We start from the raw sequence: 18,786 nt of genomic DNA on the forward strand, positions 1-18,786 counted from the left end.
TGGGGGGTGCGGGGTGAGGACTGGAGGGGGAGACAAAGGACATTCAGTGAACACAATTATAAAATTAACCTCACATAAAATTTGAAAATGATCAAATTTAAGATGACTAAGGAAAACAAATATATGGCCAAAGAAAGTAATAAAGCTGGAGATTCTGAATTTTTTAAAAGGAAGTCACAAAACTTTTATTATTTTCAAGTAAATTAAGATGTTTCATATTGCAATTTTTTATGAAAGGAGATATTGTAGGTATCAAGGCTAAGGACAAAGTCTGCCATTCACTAAAGCCATCTAGTTCAACCTCTTCACTTTCCAGATGAGGAGAGGGGAGGCCAGGGAGGGGAAGTGATCTGCCAGAGATCAAGCAGATATTAAGCTACAAGAAGTGGAATTTGAACAAAGGTCTTCTGGCCTTGGGGCCAGTATTCTTTCCTTTGTACTATGCTGTCTCTATTGTGTGACAAGTTGCTATATGGTGAATCTGAAGCATTAGAAGTGATAAGAAACTATTTTAGGTAGCTAATTTCTAACAAGACATCAACTTTGCAAAATATGATGGGTAACAGCCAGAAATATTGGGGGAAGGGTTAAATTAATTTTGACTTTGGAAAGCTAATTACTAAGTTAACAGATTTCCTCTCCGTGTGGCAACACAAATCTATGTTTGGGAAGCTTTGGGTAGAAATAAAAGGAATAAGAGCAACAACTCTGTTTCTTATGGGTCTCTTGGAACAAGAATCATTTAAAAGAGGAGGATGAATCACAGTTATTATCTAAGAAATAAAGTTTCTAAAAATTTCAATGCTGTGGTATAGGATAATTCAAATCAACAAATATTTACTAATATTTACTCTCTGCAATGTACTGGGGATAAAAGATAAAAGTGAGTCATTCTGATTCACATACATTTGTGTGTGTGTACACATACATACATGAATATATATATACACATATAACACACAAACTGTACATATGTGGTATACTTGCTGTCTTCAAGGAGGAAGAAGAAAGACCCAACTGATAAATGGTCAAAGGATATGAACAGGTAGATTTTAAAGGAAGAAATTAAGGATATCTATAGTCATATGAAAAAATGCTCAAAATCACTATTGATTAGAGAGATGCAAATCAAAACAACTCTGAGGTACCACATCACACCTATCTGACTGGCTAACATGACAGAACTAGAAGATGATAAATGTTGGAGAAGATGTAGGAGAGTTGGAACACTAATGCATAGTTGGTGGAGTGTAGGCTCAACCATTCGGGAGAGCAATTCCCAAAGGGCTATAAAAATGTGCATACCCTGTGGCCCAGCAATAATGCTTCTAAGGCTGTATCCTAAATAGATAATAAAAATGGAAAAAGGTTCCACATGTACAAAAATATTTATAGTAGCTCTCTTTGTGGTGACCAAGAACTGGAAAGATAGGGTGTGCCCATCGACTGGAGAATGGCTGAACAAGTTGTGGTATATGAATGTAATGGAATACTATTGTGCTGTAAGAAATGATGAACAGGTGGACTTCCAAAAACCCTGGGAAGACTTAAATGAACTGATGCTGACTGAAATGGACAGAACCAGGAGAACATCATACACAGTAACAACCACAGTGTGGGAGGACTGATTCTGATAGAATTAGCCCTTCACAGCAAGGCAAGGACCTAAAACATTTCCAAAGGACTCTTGATGCAAAATGCCATCCACATCCAAGAAAGAACTATGGAATCCAAATGCAGAATGAAGCAGACCTATTTTCTCTTTTGTTATATTTTGGTTTTTCTCATAGTTTCTCCCACTCTTTTTAATTCTTCTATGCAACATGACTAACGTGAAAATGTGTTTAATAAGAATGTATGTGTAGAACCCATATAAGATTCCTTGCTGTCTTGAGGAGGGAGGGGAATAAAACTGCAAAAATATGGAAGTGACTGTTGAAAACTGAAAACAAATAGATTAATAAAAATTATACACAAAAAATAAAATAAAATGCATGCTTGTAAAAAAGATAAAAAGGAAGAAGAATGTGAAAGGTTAAAGGCAACGTGTTAAGAGCCCTAAGAAATTTTGAGAGAACGATCACTCTCAGCTTGGGGAGAATGAGTAAAGATTTTGTGGAGATGATTCTTGAGGTGGGCCTCACAGGAAATGATTTCAATGAGCAAAGACATGAAAACTGTATATGGGGCATGGGCCTGAGTAGATACATGAAGGGGAGAGAGGACAGAAGAGATCAGAGAACAGCTACAAGCCAGTATGGCAAGAACACAGATTACATGAAAGGGAAGAGTATTAAAATAAAGCTGAAAAGGAGTTAGTGCCAGATAGTGAAGGATCTTTAAATGAAAAAATTCAAGACTGTAATTTATCCTGAAGCAATAGGCAAGAATCTCAGGTTTGTTGTTGTTTTTTTTTTAAAAGAGGTAAGCTGCATCACTCTATCTAGGCTTTAAGAAGATAATTTTGGCAGCTGTGTGAAGGTCAGATTAGAGAAGGGAGAGAACAGAGTCACGGAGACCCATGAAGAGTCTTTTTTAGAATATTCCAGAAGGGAGAGAGTTCTTAGGATGGTGACAGTGTGAATACCTAGGAGGCAACATATAGATTGTAAAGAAAGTACACAGGAAAAATTAATAGAATTTGGCAACTGGTTGGAAGCAAAGAGAAGAAAAAATGTGAAGTGCCAAATATGGCTTTGAGGCATCATCAACCTTAGGCTACTAGGAAGATGTTGATGCCATCAACAGAAATAGGGAAGTTAGGAAGAGAGGAAAGTTCGGAGGGCTGACAAATTTAATTGTGAACATACCACTTTAAGAGCTTGGTGGTACATTCAGAAAGTCTATGAGGCAGTTGAAAATTGGGGAGTAGAGCTTATGGGAGATCAGGGCTAGAGATATAGATTTGAGAATTAACTTGACAGTGGGTTAACTAAAGAGAATCAGATCCATGGCAACAGGTGAGACTACCAAGGGCCAGAATTTAAGAGAGGACAGAGAGGGCCTTCAGGGACAAGAGGAAGATGATGAACCAGTAAAGAAGAGTGAGAACAAATCCTCAGGGAGGTAACAGGAAAGCAAGGAGAGATCAGTACTGTAGAACAGTTGAGGAAGGATTCAATTTTAAGAAGAATCAAGTGGTCAGTGGTTCAGAATGATGCAGAAAGATCAAGGAGGATAAAGACTGAGGAAAGGCAATTCAATTTCATGAATAAGAGATTAACTTGAAGAGAAGTTTCAGCAGGATGGTAGGGATGGAAGTCATATTGCAAGAAGGTTGAGCAGTGAACAAGGGCAGTGATTATACACTATTCTTAGATTTGGCAACAAAACAGGAAAAAGATAATAAGGTGATAGCTCAAGGCAATAGTTCTCAAAATTTCTGGTCTGAGGATTCCTTTGTATAAACTCTTAAAAATTACTGAAGACCTCCCCCACAATAGTTGTTTATTATATGGGTTATATCTATCAAAATTTATCATATTATAAATTGAAACATTATTATTATTATCAAAATAGTTCTGACTTCATGCATGCCCTAAGAGGGTCTCACTAGGGACCCCTGGACCACAACTTGAGAAGTGCTGGACTAAGGGAATGGCAATGCCAAGTTGTAGTGACAGGCTTTGGCAAGAGGGGTCCCACTTTATCCCAAGAAAAGCACAACAAAAGCAAACTGTATTTCATCAATATCTAGTAAAAAAATCCATAAAGAACTTTTACTCCTAGTTAATTTATATTACTGTTTCCTAACTTCAATAGAATTCCAAACTAAGTAATAAAGTAGTCACATCTAATAACAATATGAAATATAATGTGTACAGGCTTAATGAAAATTGTGAAAATTTACTATAATAAAAAATTCCTGGTTGCCCTAGTTACCGTCTTTTTCATGAGAAAGTTAATTGTTGCTTAACTGAGTCATGACCAAGATAAGAAGTTGTTTGGAATTTTCAGAGTGTTAAGAAACCAGTACCCTTTATGCACTGGGGAAACAAAAAAAAGTATGTCAACTTAATATAAACATTTTGTAAGCCAGTTATTTATTTGACCTTTCAATCCAAGAATCCAATACACCTATTAAGCACCTACTATTAAGCAGTGTAAAGTTTCTGAAGAAACAGACAAAAATGAAATTGTCCATACTTGGCTCTAAAGAAGGTTTGGAAGATGAGGGCAACACAGAGATAAGTAAATACAAAACTTACATACTCTGAGGGGGTGAACACTAATAACCAAAAGGATGAGGAAAGGCCTTATGTAAGTGGTGCTTGCGCTGAGAATGGATGGAGCTAAAGATTCCCCCAGAAGCAGAGGTGGAGGAGAGCCTAGGAGGCATGGAAGAGCCTCTATTCAAAGGCATAGAAAAGGAGACAGCATGTCTTACACCAGGAGAGAGTCGGCCAATGGGCCAGTTGGACCGGACCACAGAGTGCACAAATGGGAGTAATGTAAAATAAGTCAAGAAATATAGATAGAAGCCAGATTACAAAGGCTTTTACATGCCAAAAACGAAAGGCAAACATTTATTAAGCACCTGCTATGTGCGAGGCACTGTTATAAACACTGGGGATAAAAAGAAGAGCAAAAATCAAACAATAAACAGTCTCTTAAGGAGTCTAATGGTGGAGAAAACATGCAAAGAACTACATTGGCAAGATACATACAAGTTAAATTGGAAATAAACAACAAAGGGAAGGCCCTAGCATTCAGGAGAAATATTCCTGTACAAGGGGAAATTTTAGCTGGAACATGAAGAAATCCAAGAAGGGAAGAGGGGGAGGAAGAGAATTTCAGGTATGAGTGATTGCCAGTGAAAATGTCCACGGTCAGAAGATGGAGTGTCTTGTGCAAGGAACTGCCAGGAGGCCATCACTGGAACACAGAATACAAGCAGGTGGAATAAAGCATAAGACAGGAATGGGGAGTGGAGGAGAGTAGCTTTTGGAGGGCTTCATGTTTGGCCACGGAGACAATTGGGAGGCACTGGAATTCACTGAATAAGGGTGTGACATGGTCAGACTTGTGCTTCAGGAATATCAATCTGACAGCTGAGTGGAAGATATTCTGGAGTAGGAAGAAACATGGCAGGGAGACAAATCACCAGATTACTGTATAGTCCAGGAGTGAGGTGGTCTATACTAGGGTGGTGGTGACATCAGAGAAGAGATGGGGCACATATGAGAGGTGTTGTGAAGGTAGAATCAGCATACTGTTAACATATTCGATAGAGTGGAGTGAGAGAATGAGGATTTGGGAATGATACCCAGGTTGCAAACCTGGGGAACAAAGAGGATGGTGGTACCCTAGGTAGGGTTTCTTAAACTTTTTCCACTCATACTTCTTAAACTGTGAGTTACCACCTGATAGTGTTAATGTAACCCTGGAGCTTAAGAAATACTTCTGAGCGTAACAGAGAACTCAGAAGTAAAGTCAAATCTTAAAAACTATATCCAAGGATTTGTGGTCTGTGTCTGGGGGTTGGGAGGGGTTGAAGAGAGGAGGGAAGTATCTGCCTTGAATTTGAAATGGCAAATGCTGGAGGGACAATGAGAAGACAGGCACACTATAATGCACTGTTGGTGAAACTATGAACTGGTCCAATCAATTTGGAACTTGTTTTGGCATGATGCTGATAACTCATTAACCTGGTACACCCTTTCACCCAATGAATTCAAGCAATAAATAAATAAATAAGGAAAGTTTCTAAATAAAACTATTTATAGTTGTATTTCTTGTAGTAGTAAAGAATTAGAAGGAGAGGATATGCCCATTATTTGGAGACAGATAAATGATTCGTGATACATGGAATGCAGAGAACAAACCAGTGAATAAAGCAAGACTAAAGATTAGGAAAAAGGGCATGTGTGAAAAGGGAAGTTCCTAGAGGAGATAAGAGATGAATTCAAGGGCAAAAGTAGAGGGGCTGGATCATGGTAAGAGGGTAAACTTTTTCCTCCAAGACTAAAGAAAAGCAGGAGAGAATGTAGAAGGGTGTTGAGGGGATATCAGATAAAGAGTTGTGGAGAATAGGGATGGTTTTAATCTTTCTGATAAAGCATGAAGTGAGATCCTCCAGTAAAAGGGAAGTAAATAAGTAGAAGAAAAAAATTAAGATTAAAAAAATACTGGGGAATGCAATGGGGAAATCACTAAGGGAGAGACTATATTTTCTCTTTTCTTACGTAGTAGAAGTCTTTCTAAACCAAAACACTTTCCTTAACCTAGAGAATGGGTGAAACACAAATACATAGTAGCACTCGTATAGAATAGGGAATAAGTTCTGAAAAAGAGAATGGAGGAAAAAACTAAACAATTTGATATTTTCTTAAATCATGGCTTGCCCCAGTTTAGGTTATTCTGCTTATTGAAAATTTCCAAAGAACTACACATTCATTCAACTATAAATATATAATACTTTTAAAAGTCAAATACAAATGAATTAGGAAAATTCTAGACATTGTTGCTCTTTTCACTGGTGATAATCAAGATATGATGGCATGTAAAATCAGTTTCCATAAATAAGCATTGAAACTATTCTAAAAAAAAAATTAAATAGTTGAGAAAATAATTTAATGACCTACTAAATGGTACAGTGGCAAGAGTGTTGGACTTGGAATAAAAGGACCTGGGTTTGAATTCCAGTTTGGCCACCTACTGGTTGACCTCTAAGAAGTCATTTAGCTTCTCTCGGGTCTCAACTTCCTCTCTACTATAATGTAAAAATTTTGCTCATATTCCTTCTAAGGTCACTTTAGCCTCTAAATCTATAATTTCATCCTAAATTGCCAAATACGTGATTCAAAAATCACTAAACTAAATGTAATTTTATGTTGGAGGCCATTTTTCCTGTGGTTCTGTCTATGACAGATCTGTAAAATCTACAAAATAAATGGAATATTTTCTTATAAAACACACTTTCTGGTGTTAAACAGTAAACAAACAGCAAGGCGAGAAGGTCTCATATGTCAAAAATATGTCTAAAAAGTTAAAGTTATTAAAAAAATACTAATGACAAGCTGTTACTAAACAGTTAAGCATTTCCTTTTTAAAGTGAAGTTTTAATCTCCCCCCCAATGAGAAATATAATTGTTTTTATTAAATAAGGAGAAAACCTTAAAAAAAAGATAAAAGAGGTAAAGTCTTCTATTTGCCAGTTTGATTTAGAAGAATTTCTATTCACGTTCACCTTTTTAGCGAAGGAATAACACCTGACCATGGCATAGAGATAACACATCAGTTTTGAAGGTCTACAAGATACTTCACATACATCACCTCTTTTAATCACTATGACAACTTGCATTGGCTCCAGTTTGCAAAAGAAGAAATTGGGGCTTAGAAGTAAAAGTATTTGCCCAGGACAAGAAGAGTCAAGGACGTATCTGAGGCAGGAGTCCTTCTAAAATATCATGTTGCCTTTCTAGATCAAAGACAGACAACTTAATTATATGGTACCAAAATGAATGAGGGCAAATCCAACATGGTCAAGTCAGAATAGAAGTCTACAGTTTTTGTTTTTTAATGGAAGAGATTTCTAACTGAAGGGCCTCTTAATTGGATGAAAATCTGAAAACAATACCAAGATGACACATAAAATTGATTTGCTTAACTGAACAGGTCTGATTCCATTCAGCAGCAAAGGGCTTACCTAAAGAAGCTATCCCCAAAACCCCTGAAAACACAAAATCCAAGTTTTCACAATTTCTGAGGGAGAAGGATGAAGATACCTCCTACAAACCATTAGAATTTCAATTCCAATTTGGGCAAATAATTCTTGTTTGCTGGAATTGCTTTGGTGCATTTTTGCTTCCACTAATTACTTAGAGCACTTTAATAACTTCTACATGGAACCTAATTGGCTCTATTTCAGGGTAAAGGAACAATATTTCTTTAAAACGCACCATGTGGACCTAGAGGATAAAAGTGAATTGAGAATCCTGCCTGTTACAGTCAGCTCTTCTACTTGCTACATTTGTCTTAACATAAGTATACTCAGCATAACTTTGTCCTGACCTACACCATCTAGACAAATGTCCATTTATCATACATATCCCATAGAACTAAACATGCCCTGTGATATTCTTTTGCCTAGCAAAAACAATTATATTCACTTTTTTTGAAAGAAAAAATACCATAAACCTCTTTTTTGAGTTTTTATGAGTGTTTAAAAGATTAATGATTTTTATTGGTTAAGGAACCTGGAAATCACAGAAAAACACTGGAGAGCAAAAAAAAAAAAGTGTTATATACTACTTACTAAATGTACAAAGTCCATTTTCCTGGCATATAGGTCATACTATACTAACTGTTAACAGTCCTTAGATTATTAAATATTGGTCTCAGTTCTATTTCCTCAAGAAATTATGTTTTACTCATTTTTACATGTATGAAATGAACCATTTTGCTAAACTAGACTAGATGGAATTTTTATTGGTATTTGAATAGTACAACATAAACAATGCCCATCTATAAAGTTGTCTATGGACTTTCCCCCACTTTTATACCATCTTTTGCCACATCTTTCCTTTAAAATGACTTCTCATTTAAACAAACCGTAAAAGAACACTTAAGCCAAGCCAATAAAACTATAAGTTATTTGTTATTGGAAATTTGTATTTGAATTTTAGCCTCTGAAGATATTTTTCTATTATGTTTGTTTCTGACTTTAAAATGACCTTTTATTTTTTTGGCAAAATGAAGTCACTATGAAAATCTGAAGTCAAATGCACTGCTCTTACTGAAGGAGGGGGAGAAAACAGCTCTAAGGAAGAGCAATATTACTTTAATGAAAACACAAGCCACTTGAATAAGAGTATCAAGAGAAACTGTGACAAATAAATAAAAAATGAAGAGATTCATTGGGTCCAACATCTGTGAAAGGGCTTCTTATTATCAATCTCCCTCTGAAGGCAAAAAGAGAACCCATGTCACTTTCTGAAGCCAACTTCACTCAAAAAACTCACTGTTTTATTGTAAGAATTATTTTAAAAAAACACCTTGCTACAAGGAGATTAAATTATCTTTTCTTTTATATGAAAAGAAGATACACTCCAGAAAAAGTATTTTTCCTAGACTGCCTTACCCTAGTATCAGTATACATTAATTATGTCATCAGGTTAATTATGTTCATATCTGAAATGCTGATTATGGTACAAGCAGGAAGCACCTTCAAGATCCTTAAGACATTTGGAAGAGTCACATGAAAAGAATTCCTCTCTTTCAAACTCAAATTGCTTATAGCTATAAGCATCATTTGAAATAAAGCAGTGTACTGTATTTCTTTCACAGTCTCTTTCTCCTAACCTACATACAGCTAGTGATAGTCACATAAAACTGAATGAACAGTGTAAATATCAATCACAATGACGTTCACAAAATATCCTACATATCAGTGCTATTTTCCCCCCAAAACAAATGAATAAACCCCTTGACAAGGTGGTGTAATTCAAATACTAGGTTTTTTTCTTCCTGAAAGTGATTTTGTATATTATATACCCCTCACACGTATGTATATGCTAATATTAACTTAAATTCCATTAATTTCATATACTTTAAAATGAAATTCCCCAGATAAAATATAAATTATGGTAAACATGTACCAGGCAGCCAAATTTTTTTTGAAGGATCATAAATCAATAAATTCAGAAGAAATTTTAAAAAGTTCACATATATGTACAGGAAACACTAGTCTTTGCATTTCTATCAGAATTTCAACTTTTTGATTCAGACAACCTATGTAATACATGAAGACAGTCTGGCAATAATCTAGGGGAAAAAAGTCTTCATGAAACATTCAAAGTAACAGAACTCACGAGAGTTTTCCTTTCACATGGGACACATCCCAGTAGTAGAAAGAAGTCTCTCAGCTCATAAGAATACATTAATCTGAGAATTACTTATTACATCAAGGAAGTTTTGTTAACTTACAGCCCTCTTTAACACCAATTAACTGTGTCAAACTGACAATACTGAATACCGTAATTAGCATGGAAGTGTTTGAAGGTAGCAGAAGATGCTTTATGTAGTTAAACACCACCCAGTGCCCAAAATTAATTGACAATCCTCACCTCTTTGGGGAGCAATGAAATGAAGTCTCGCTGAAACTGAGGTTCTATTACTTGCATCATATGTTTTACTTGTGTTGGTTCACAACTATCAATAAGTTCATCTAAAGCAAGCAGTTTCTCTGGTCCACTCCAGCTCTGTCAAAAAGAAAACAGCCTTAGCTTTAGTATTATTTCAATAGATGCCCTAAAAGATAATTTGAATATAAAACCTGAGGTAGATTTCTATACCAAGAAGTTAGAAAATAAAGTGATGAAATTCTTTGAAATTTAACTTTTAAATGGTGAGCTGCCCTTTAAAAAGATGCAAATTATTACACAATTGTCATTGACCAAATTAATTTTTTGAATGACAAATGATTATATTGCAGTTGAAAGTAAAATAAAATTATAACAAAGTTAGAGGAGCTTAAAAATAGTTGCAAAGTTTATGGATTGTGAACAAAGAATCTTTTCTTATTTATCTTTCCTCTCAACTCAAATTTAAATGATAAAATCATTCAGTCTCAAAAGTTTCACCAAGTAAACCAGAAATTTCATTTGGAATGGCAATTTCATCTCACCAAAGCTTATTTCATAACAATACTTTGTGGATAGCTGAAAATTATTTATTATATTATTGTGGTTGCATGTTCATCTGCAACCAAGATCCTGGCTGTAAACCAAAATTTTAATTCTGTAAACATCAATTTACATTACTGAGTAAACAGGGAATTTTGATTGGTAATTTTCCTTTCCCTACATTCTTTCTAATGGGTACCATAAAATTGGATGTTTTTAATAAGGCACTCATCTGAGAGTATAGTAGATTAACAGCATCATTTGCAAAAAATTAATAACTGAACATACTGCACATCTGACAAGTATGTCTTCCACAAACTCAAAGGCCTTTGATTTGTTATTCCAAAACAACTTCAACTAAAATCCCACAAACAATAGAAAATGGTGGTTGATTTAGTTGTAAAATTAGAACATGAATAAAAGAGCAAAAAAAAAATTGACATGAAATGAGATGCCACAATACTGAAAGCTAACACATAATAACATGTTAAACATATAAGTGTCTTTATAATGGTATACATGTGTACAACAACACATAAAAGGGCACTGGGGGGGTGTTGTTAAAAGATCAGACTTGTTTTTTCAAATTGTTTCTCTAAAATGAAGATCACACTCATTAGGTCCTTTGTTTATCTTATCAGCATAAAGTGAATTTCTTTGCATGCATATGCTGTTTTCTGCTGAAGTAAAGTTTTAAAAATTCAGATTAAAGTAATACTTGAGAATTAATAAAGTCAACAAACTAATTTCCAACATGTCAGGGTCAAAGTTAGATATAGAAATGAATTCTATACTCATTTTCTAGCGCAGAGAGGGAGTCTGGACTTGATCTCATAACTATGATACCGCACTGGAGATGAAGCAGACTGAAGTTACAATGTAGCTAGCTCAAATATTGATAGTAGTATTCAGTCAAATCTTTGAAGAATCTCTACTCATACAATTTTTAGCACCAATTTAATGATATACATATACTATATATGTACATATACATTTATACAATTTATATATGCATATCTCTCTACACCCCATCATCGCTTTAAAGCAGTTGTCCTTCAGTCTAACCACTATGCCACACAATGAGACAAAGGGAGATTATCTCTGTCTCTATACTTTTGTATAATACCCTAGTTAGGAAAGAGAAATCAGTTAAGTTATTCCACTTGTTGGAATATTAAGAAAAACAGCATCAATTGCTAGCAATTACATAGCGCTTTAAGTTATACAAAGTACTTTCTAAATACGATCTCATTTTATCCTCACAAAAACTCATGTAAGGTAAGTGTAGTTTAAATGGCACCAGCCCGAGACCCTGGAGACCCGGCTAACCTGACTTGGGTCATTGATGTGCTCTGTAAACTTTGGACAAGTCACTTTAACTCTGGATCTCAGCTTCCTCATCTGTAAAATAAGAAGTTAGCCTAGACAATTTCTAAGAGCTCTTTACAGATCTAACTCAATGTTTTGTTTCAAATAATACTGAATAAAGCAAAAGCCAAGCAAATGAGTTTCTTACAGTTTGTTTCAACAGATTTGACATTTGTCAATTCTGGACAAATTATGTTCAGTTAGGATATAATCAGTCATTTGAAGTATGATATTTGATTTGAAGTAATGATACAACTCTTGAGATTCCCTCTGTTACTCATCATACTTCTTGAGTGATACTGAGGAAGTACTGACTGTGTTTCAGGAGGCTAGCAGAGAATCAGGAAAGGCAGACTGTTCTGGCACCAAAAAACTACGATGAACTACCTTTCTGAAAAACAATAATGTGAATTCCCTGCACATATGGATTTACTTCAAGCCTAATTCCAAATTTTACATTCAATCATGATTTAGTAGCAATGGAAATAATTATTGCACTGAGAGGGAAAAATGAGGATAAGAGAGGGAGTTATTGGAAGGGTACTGGACAGAGTTATAAACCATGAATTCCACTACCATTTTTTAGCTGTGTGACTTCAGGAAGGAAATTTAACCTCTCTGCTCACTGCTTTCTTCATCTGTAAAGGGATTAGTTGGACTTCTAAGTTCTCTTCCACCTCAAAAATTCCATAATTTTATTTGTTGTGCATTTTTTTTCCTAAATGGAGATAATTATCCCTTGGTTTTCTCAAATAAGGGAGTACTTTCTCTTTAGTCTTCTATTTTAAGATATTACAGGGGAGAAACAGATATAACTTAAGGGTCAGGAAGTGAAACAAAGCTACAATTTGTGGAGAAATAATGGGTCAAGTGCAAGTTAAAAAATTCTCTACGGAATTTGTATTTTATTTCATATAATCATGAAATTTTGAGTTGGAAGGGACCTTTACTTCAACTTTTCAAGTCATTCCGCATCTACTTGAATACTGCTGTATGCAAATGCCCTTCCCCTTCCCGAAATCTAAAATTAGACAAGACAGTCACCTTATACCATATCTCCCATCTCTTTCTCTGACATATTTAGTCATTCAAATACTCTTTGCAATTTGATTTCTTAGTAATACTGTCTAGAATTAATCATTAAGAAATGCTTATAATCCTCTTTCTCTATTACCCTGAAAGTCTTTAAGCACTGTGAAGACAGATAAATAACACATAAAATAAGAGTTATCTAAATAAAATGGTAAGGAATAGAGAGGAATGCTAGAGAGCATGTACAGTCATTGTTTCCAAGCGTCAACATGAAAATGGGAAAACAAATCCTTTAGTATCTTAGACCTTCTACATTGTAGTCCTTCCTGTCTCTAATTTCTAAAAATAAGAGAACATTTTCAATTAATTATTCTTGAAAACTTGCTTTGAACTCAAGGACAACTCCTCACCTCTCTCATGTTGAATTAATTATTAAGAAAATATATGCTCAGAACAGGTGGGCTGCTCAGGAATCCGGAATGAGTTATATGGATAACCCAAGTGATGCAATGATACTCAGGAAAGAGGATAAAAGACCTTGAGAAGGTTTTTCATTTGTTAAGAAATTTGGGAAGGATTTATGGGAGGACATTGTCAAAAATCACACAGAACAAGAAGATATGGATAGGTTGCAATTTGTACCTGCTGGATTATGGATTTCACACATCTATGAACAAACACAGATAATATGTTCATAGACTATAATACAAATACATCCATAAGCAACCCCCAAGTCAATCTAAATAAGAAGATAAATTAAGGAAATTAATATTATTTATGAGTTATACTACTCTGAATCTTTTTAAGGGGGGGGGGGTAAAAGCAAATAGTACCTAAAAGATTTTAAAACTAGCTGAAGCACTCATTAGCCTAGTTGCAAAAAAAGCAGAATTTGAGAAAACAAAAACTTGAACTACATAAAATTTACCTTATTTTTGTCTTTAATATGTACTCTTCTTGTAAAATGACCTCTTTTTAAAGTTCCCTTTGACCTAAAATGGTATATCATTTAGGTTTATACGATTTACAATGAGTGAAGAAATACTCTTGTCAGTACAGATGGAGTTAGACCGAACCAGAGCTGGAGCACTGGCTTAGAAGCAATAGCAAAACAGTAAGGAGACAAGATATCTCATTTTGCTAGTTATGTTACATAAAATTCAACACTAAGTATGTCCCAATAGGGTGTTCATGGAAATCATGCCATTTTAATTATCCTTTAGTTATTATATCACATAGGTCAAAATCTAACACAATTTTTTTTTTTACTAAAAAATTAAATCTATTAGTTGGCATTTAAATAAACCATTCAGAGATAAGCCTTTAGTAGACTTACTCATTTCTAGAAGCTTTGGCACCAACACTAAAGATAAAAGAGTATGGCAAAACAAGATTTGTTGGGTATGTTAGAGACATGATGCTTAAAAGGATTAAAGCATTCAACTACCTACTTAGCTAGCCTTTTATTGCTAGTAGATTTCTTTGCTATAGAATATTTATGTGAAAACAAAAGAATTAGAAAGCCCTATGCCTTTAGGGATAATCTGAAATGTCACTGTTGCTAACCACAAACAAGTTTTGCACATTATTTGAAACAATGATCAAATAAACCTGCATATGGACGAATGGTAGCCCACCACTTTAGATTTTGTTGGATAATATCTGTCCTTACAGGCAACTCAATTGATCTAAGTCTCAAGTTTTACATTTTTTCCCGTTTTATGTATTCTATTTTCAGAAAGCTAGTAGTAATCGCTCACTCATGGGATTTTTAATAATTAATATGATGAGACACCATCAAAACAAGTAAACACTGTACAAGATATCATCAATAAAATGCACTGCTGTAAAGGTAATGCACAGATGCCAAACACTGTAAACTGACCAATGAGGAAAAATGGGGTTATACCAAATAACCAAATACGACTGTGGTTATCCACCCAAAAAAACAAAAATAAAAATGGTTAGGTCATTAAAATGAAGAGTAAAACTTTGCCCTGGGCTGCCTTCTGACACTATGGAAACTTGAGATAATTTGCTCCAATTAATCATTTTCTTTTGAGACTGGGTACAGCGATGACAATTCCAGTCATCACTAGTACTACTAATTTTCCACCATTCTGGTAATAGGGTACGAGGAAAAGAGCTAGCTCGTCTTTGAAAACAGCATAACTCAAAGAAAGAAAAGTTTAAAAGTACATGCATATATAAACACACCCTTTTTTGCAGTCCACAGAGCTATACTTAAAATCTCTTATATGAATTGTTTTTCAAAGTACATTTTGAAAACGTGCAAAAGTGTTTAGTTTTCACCTCTCACTATGAAGAAATATGTCTGTAAAGAAATAACAGCAATATTGGCATGTTTCACAATAAAAGCTGAAATCAGAGATAAGCACAAAAATAAATAACACTGTCTTCAGATAAACAGGAAAATAATGGATTTCTAAACAACATAGTTGATAGAGGAATACAATTATAATTATAATACATAAGATATATCTTCATTTGTTTAGGAAATAAGTTCATATTATTGTTAAGGCTCAATACTAGGGCACAGTAGGGAAAAATACTGAACATTAGTAAATTTTCAGAACCAAAAGAAAAAGATTTTTCATGAAAATGAATATTTATTATTTGGTTTTGTAGCGTTTGATGAATACCACTACTAAAACGATCATTTTCAATCCCTGGAGCCTTTACTTTGCTATCTAAAATGGTATACGATCACTCTTAGTTCAAGAAAAATCACTTTGGTGGATGCAAAAGGGTGTGTTTAAGTACCTATATATGATTTAAAAATCTACATTGCTGTCTGTGTGCCTAGAAAGCAGTTAAGAAAAATAGTGCACTTCTGTTTTTTTGCTTAGATTTAAGAACCTAGTAACAAAATAAATGAAGAGGACTTTTGAAATCTAAACTAATCTCTTCAAATAATTAAAGTATATTCTTGTTAACCACCTTCCCCTCTGCATTCCTACAATGTCTGAGAATGTAAGCAGTCACAAGCAAAAAGCCATATCTGCCTGGCTTGTTTGGTGCTGTGCTTGGGTATAGATCCAAGAAGCACTTTCAATATACCTTATTTTAAATCAGTATATGACCAATATTCTCTCCCTACAAAATTTTCAGTATTTAAGACTTGTGAGGTAGTCAGAAAGGCCTTACATAATATAAATACTTAGAAAACGAATTCTTGGCATGGGTTTTGCATCTTTGCAAGGTGCATTAACTCATTTGGGTCACTAGGGGAGCTAATAAATGCCTACAAAAGAGTAGTACTACAGAAGAGCACTGAGGATACACCTCAAAATAATGACTTTGTGTGGAGCAATATGGCTTCAAAAACAGCAAGGCAAGACAAGAAACCACGTATAATGAAGGCACAAAGGGTAAAAAGAAGTTTTGCCAATCTAAAAGCAAAAGGTTTTAATGATGTGTTACAAATGAACGGTACTGGATAATCTTTTAAAAATTACTGACATTCAAAAATTAAAATTAGCCTTTTATAACTAATGATTAAGCAAAACATTTCAAAGACGATTTAGATTTGTCACCTGAAACATTTTCAGCCATTCCTGAAGGCCCGTAGGTGGCTGGACAGATGTAATTCGGCGCCTTTGCTGACCCTGGCCATTGGCCGCTCGGAGGTCCCCAAATGTGGTAGGTGTTGCTGAGCATGGCACTAGGCCGGTAGTGCTGCAAAACAAACAACAGAGGAGGTACTACGCAGACAGCGGCTCTCTGTGCCCCCCACCCCTCTTTAGAAATAAGAATAAGAGTTTCTTAATTCTAAAAGGCAATGATGATTTGGTGCACATTACATACTTTAACCATTTAACCTGAAAATTCCCCAACAAGAATGGGGATAAGTAAAACCTACTTTTCTATTCTTAGTTAGTTTCCTCTTTTCCACATAAACACCTGTTACTATCACAACTGTACAGATTCTCTCAAGAGAGTAAAAAAATCTCCATGACAAAGTTGATATTATAAATCACCAGTAGGGGATAAGCATACAAATGACATCAAAATATTTAATTGTACGTAGAACTCACGTATCCTACTAACCGGGGCTGCTGATGCATCACCTTATATAGAAAGCTAACGTTTAAGTTACCTTCTAGAAGAGAATTGGGATAGTTTCAACTCTCCAGCAGAAATAATCCAAATGTTTATATCTAATAAGGGACGTAGTGTGTGAGAATATAAAAAAGCTGAAGTAATGTATCCATTAGTTCTGAATTTTGCCCTAGATGTCTTCACAATCTTCCCTCACTATTATGGGATAGTCTTCTCTAATTATATATAATAACTGACAGGGATATTCCTTGGTTTGAAATTTTGTATCTTTTTTATCCAGAAGGTATCTAAGTAGAGAGGAGAGGCTGGAGAAATTTGATTCTAAAATACAAGAGATAACACCTAAATATTTTTGTTCGATAAATGTAAGTATAAAGATTATTTTTTAGAAAAAAATTAATAATTCAATTTCCTCATTTGTAAAACTAAGGCACTAGATTAAATGATCTCAAAGGGGACTTTTGTAGCTCTAAAACTTATATTCTTCTATACAGAAATGCCTACTGATAGCACACTGTCTTAATCTTAATTATACTACTATTTCATTTTTTCTAATTAAAGCATATAAAACTTGCTTGAAGTCATAAAAATCAAGAATTGATGTGATCATTTTAATCTTTCCATACTATGGAGGCCTTCTTTGCAAGGGAAAGCAAATCACAAGAGCAAAATACATGATACTTATTCATTAACTTTTTTATTTAGCAACTAATATAGGTAATACATTATAAATTCACTATGCTACTTGTGAAGGTTTTCAAATCTAATCAATGGAAGAAGAATCTCATTGCTATAGGTGATTATCAATGTTCTGATAATCAATGAAAATGCTAACTCATGATTCTGCTACTTTACCAACTCTCTCCATTTCACAAAATATCTCATTCTTTCAATATATTTTACAAAATCTCTTCTCCTATAATTTAGATCCTTTAAGACTACAAAACAAAGACCAACTTGTAGCATTAAACTGCTTTGGCTTATTTCTATGAATTTCCTACTTCCAAAGTGAAGATCCTATTTTTCTCTTTCTTCAAGAAGAAATCATTTAATTTTACTTTCTAAAATAAGTACGATCTACACTCCTAAGTCTTGCATGCACAACATCATGTGAAAGAGATCTCTTTGCCCATCCTCACACGTTTAAAATGGCAAACATGCATCTGGATCACTGTAAAATCATGCAAAATTGACAACTGCTCTACATGTAATCTAATTCTTTTTACAGAAATTATTTGTGAAAAAGCTAACATAACTCCTACCTACACATTTCCTTACTCTAAAATATGATCCATAATGAAGACTAGCTGTTTTTATGGTGATAATAAAAATCAGAAAACTCTATTTTTCTTGTTTTGTGAATATATTATGAAAAACTGACATTTGAAACTATACCCTAAAAGCTTATATTCCTTAGAAAAAGTATAGACAGATGACTACAAATAAAACCCAAGAAGAAGAAGTATACCTTTCATTGAAATAGTTAATTAGCTAGGAGAAATATCATAGTGAAGCTAAGGGAGTTAGACTCCATGACCTCTAAGATCCTTTTCAGCTCTACCTAGGTACCACTTCTGGGTGCTAGCCTCAGTTTTACTATTTATTTGCTGTACAACCATGGGCAAATTATTTAACCTGAGTCACTTTCTTACTCACCTGTGAAATGGACTATAGTAAC

General features: G+C 34.5%; 1 protein-coding gene across 5 annotated transcripts in view; it reads right to left on the reverse strand.

The window, feature by feature from the left end:
* The window catches only part of FBXW7 (F-box and WD repeat domain containing 7), a 289,833-nt gene that overhangs the window by 14,123 nt on the left and 256,924 nt on the right, over window positions 1-18,786 (reverse strand). For all 5 annotated transcript variants that reach the window (XM_072621264.1, XM_072621261.1, XM_072621262.1 and 2 more), the window contains 2 exons: window positions 16,583-16,724; window positions 10,068-10,202 (listed from right to left, as the gene is read on the reverse strand). In XM_072621264.1, coding sequence (XP_072477365.1) covers window positions 10,068-10,202; window positions 16,583-16,724 — 277 coding nt within the window. The remainder of the gene's footprint in view (window positions 1-10,067; window positions 10,203-16,582; window positions 16,725-18,786) is intronic.

This window comes from Notamacropus eugenii, chromosome 6, assembly GCF_028372415.1.
Source record: "Notamacropus eugenii isolate mMacEug1 chromosome 6, mMacEug1.pri_v2, whole genome shotgun sequence".
Lineage (NCBI taxonomy): Eukaryota > Metazoa > Chordata > Mammalia > Diprotodontia > Macropodidae > Notamacropus > Notamacropus eugenii.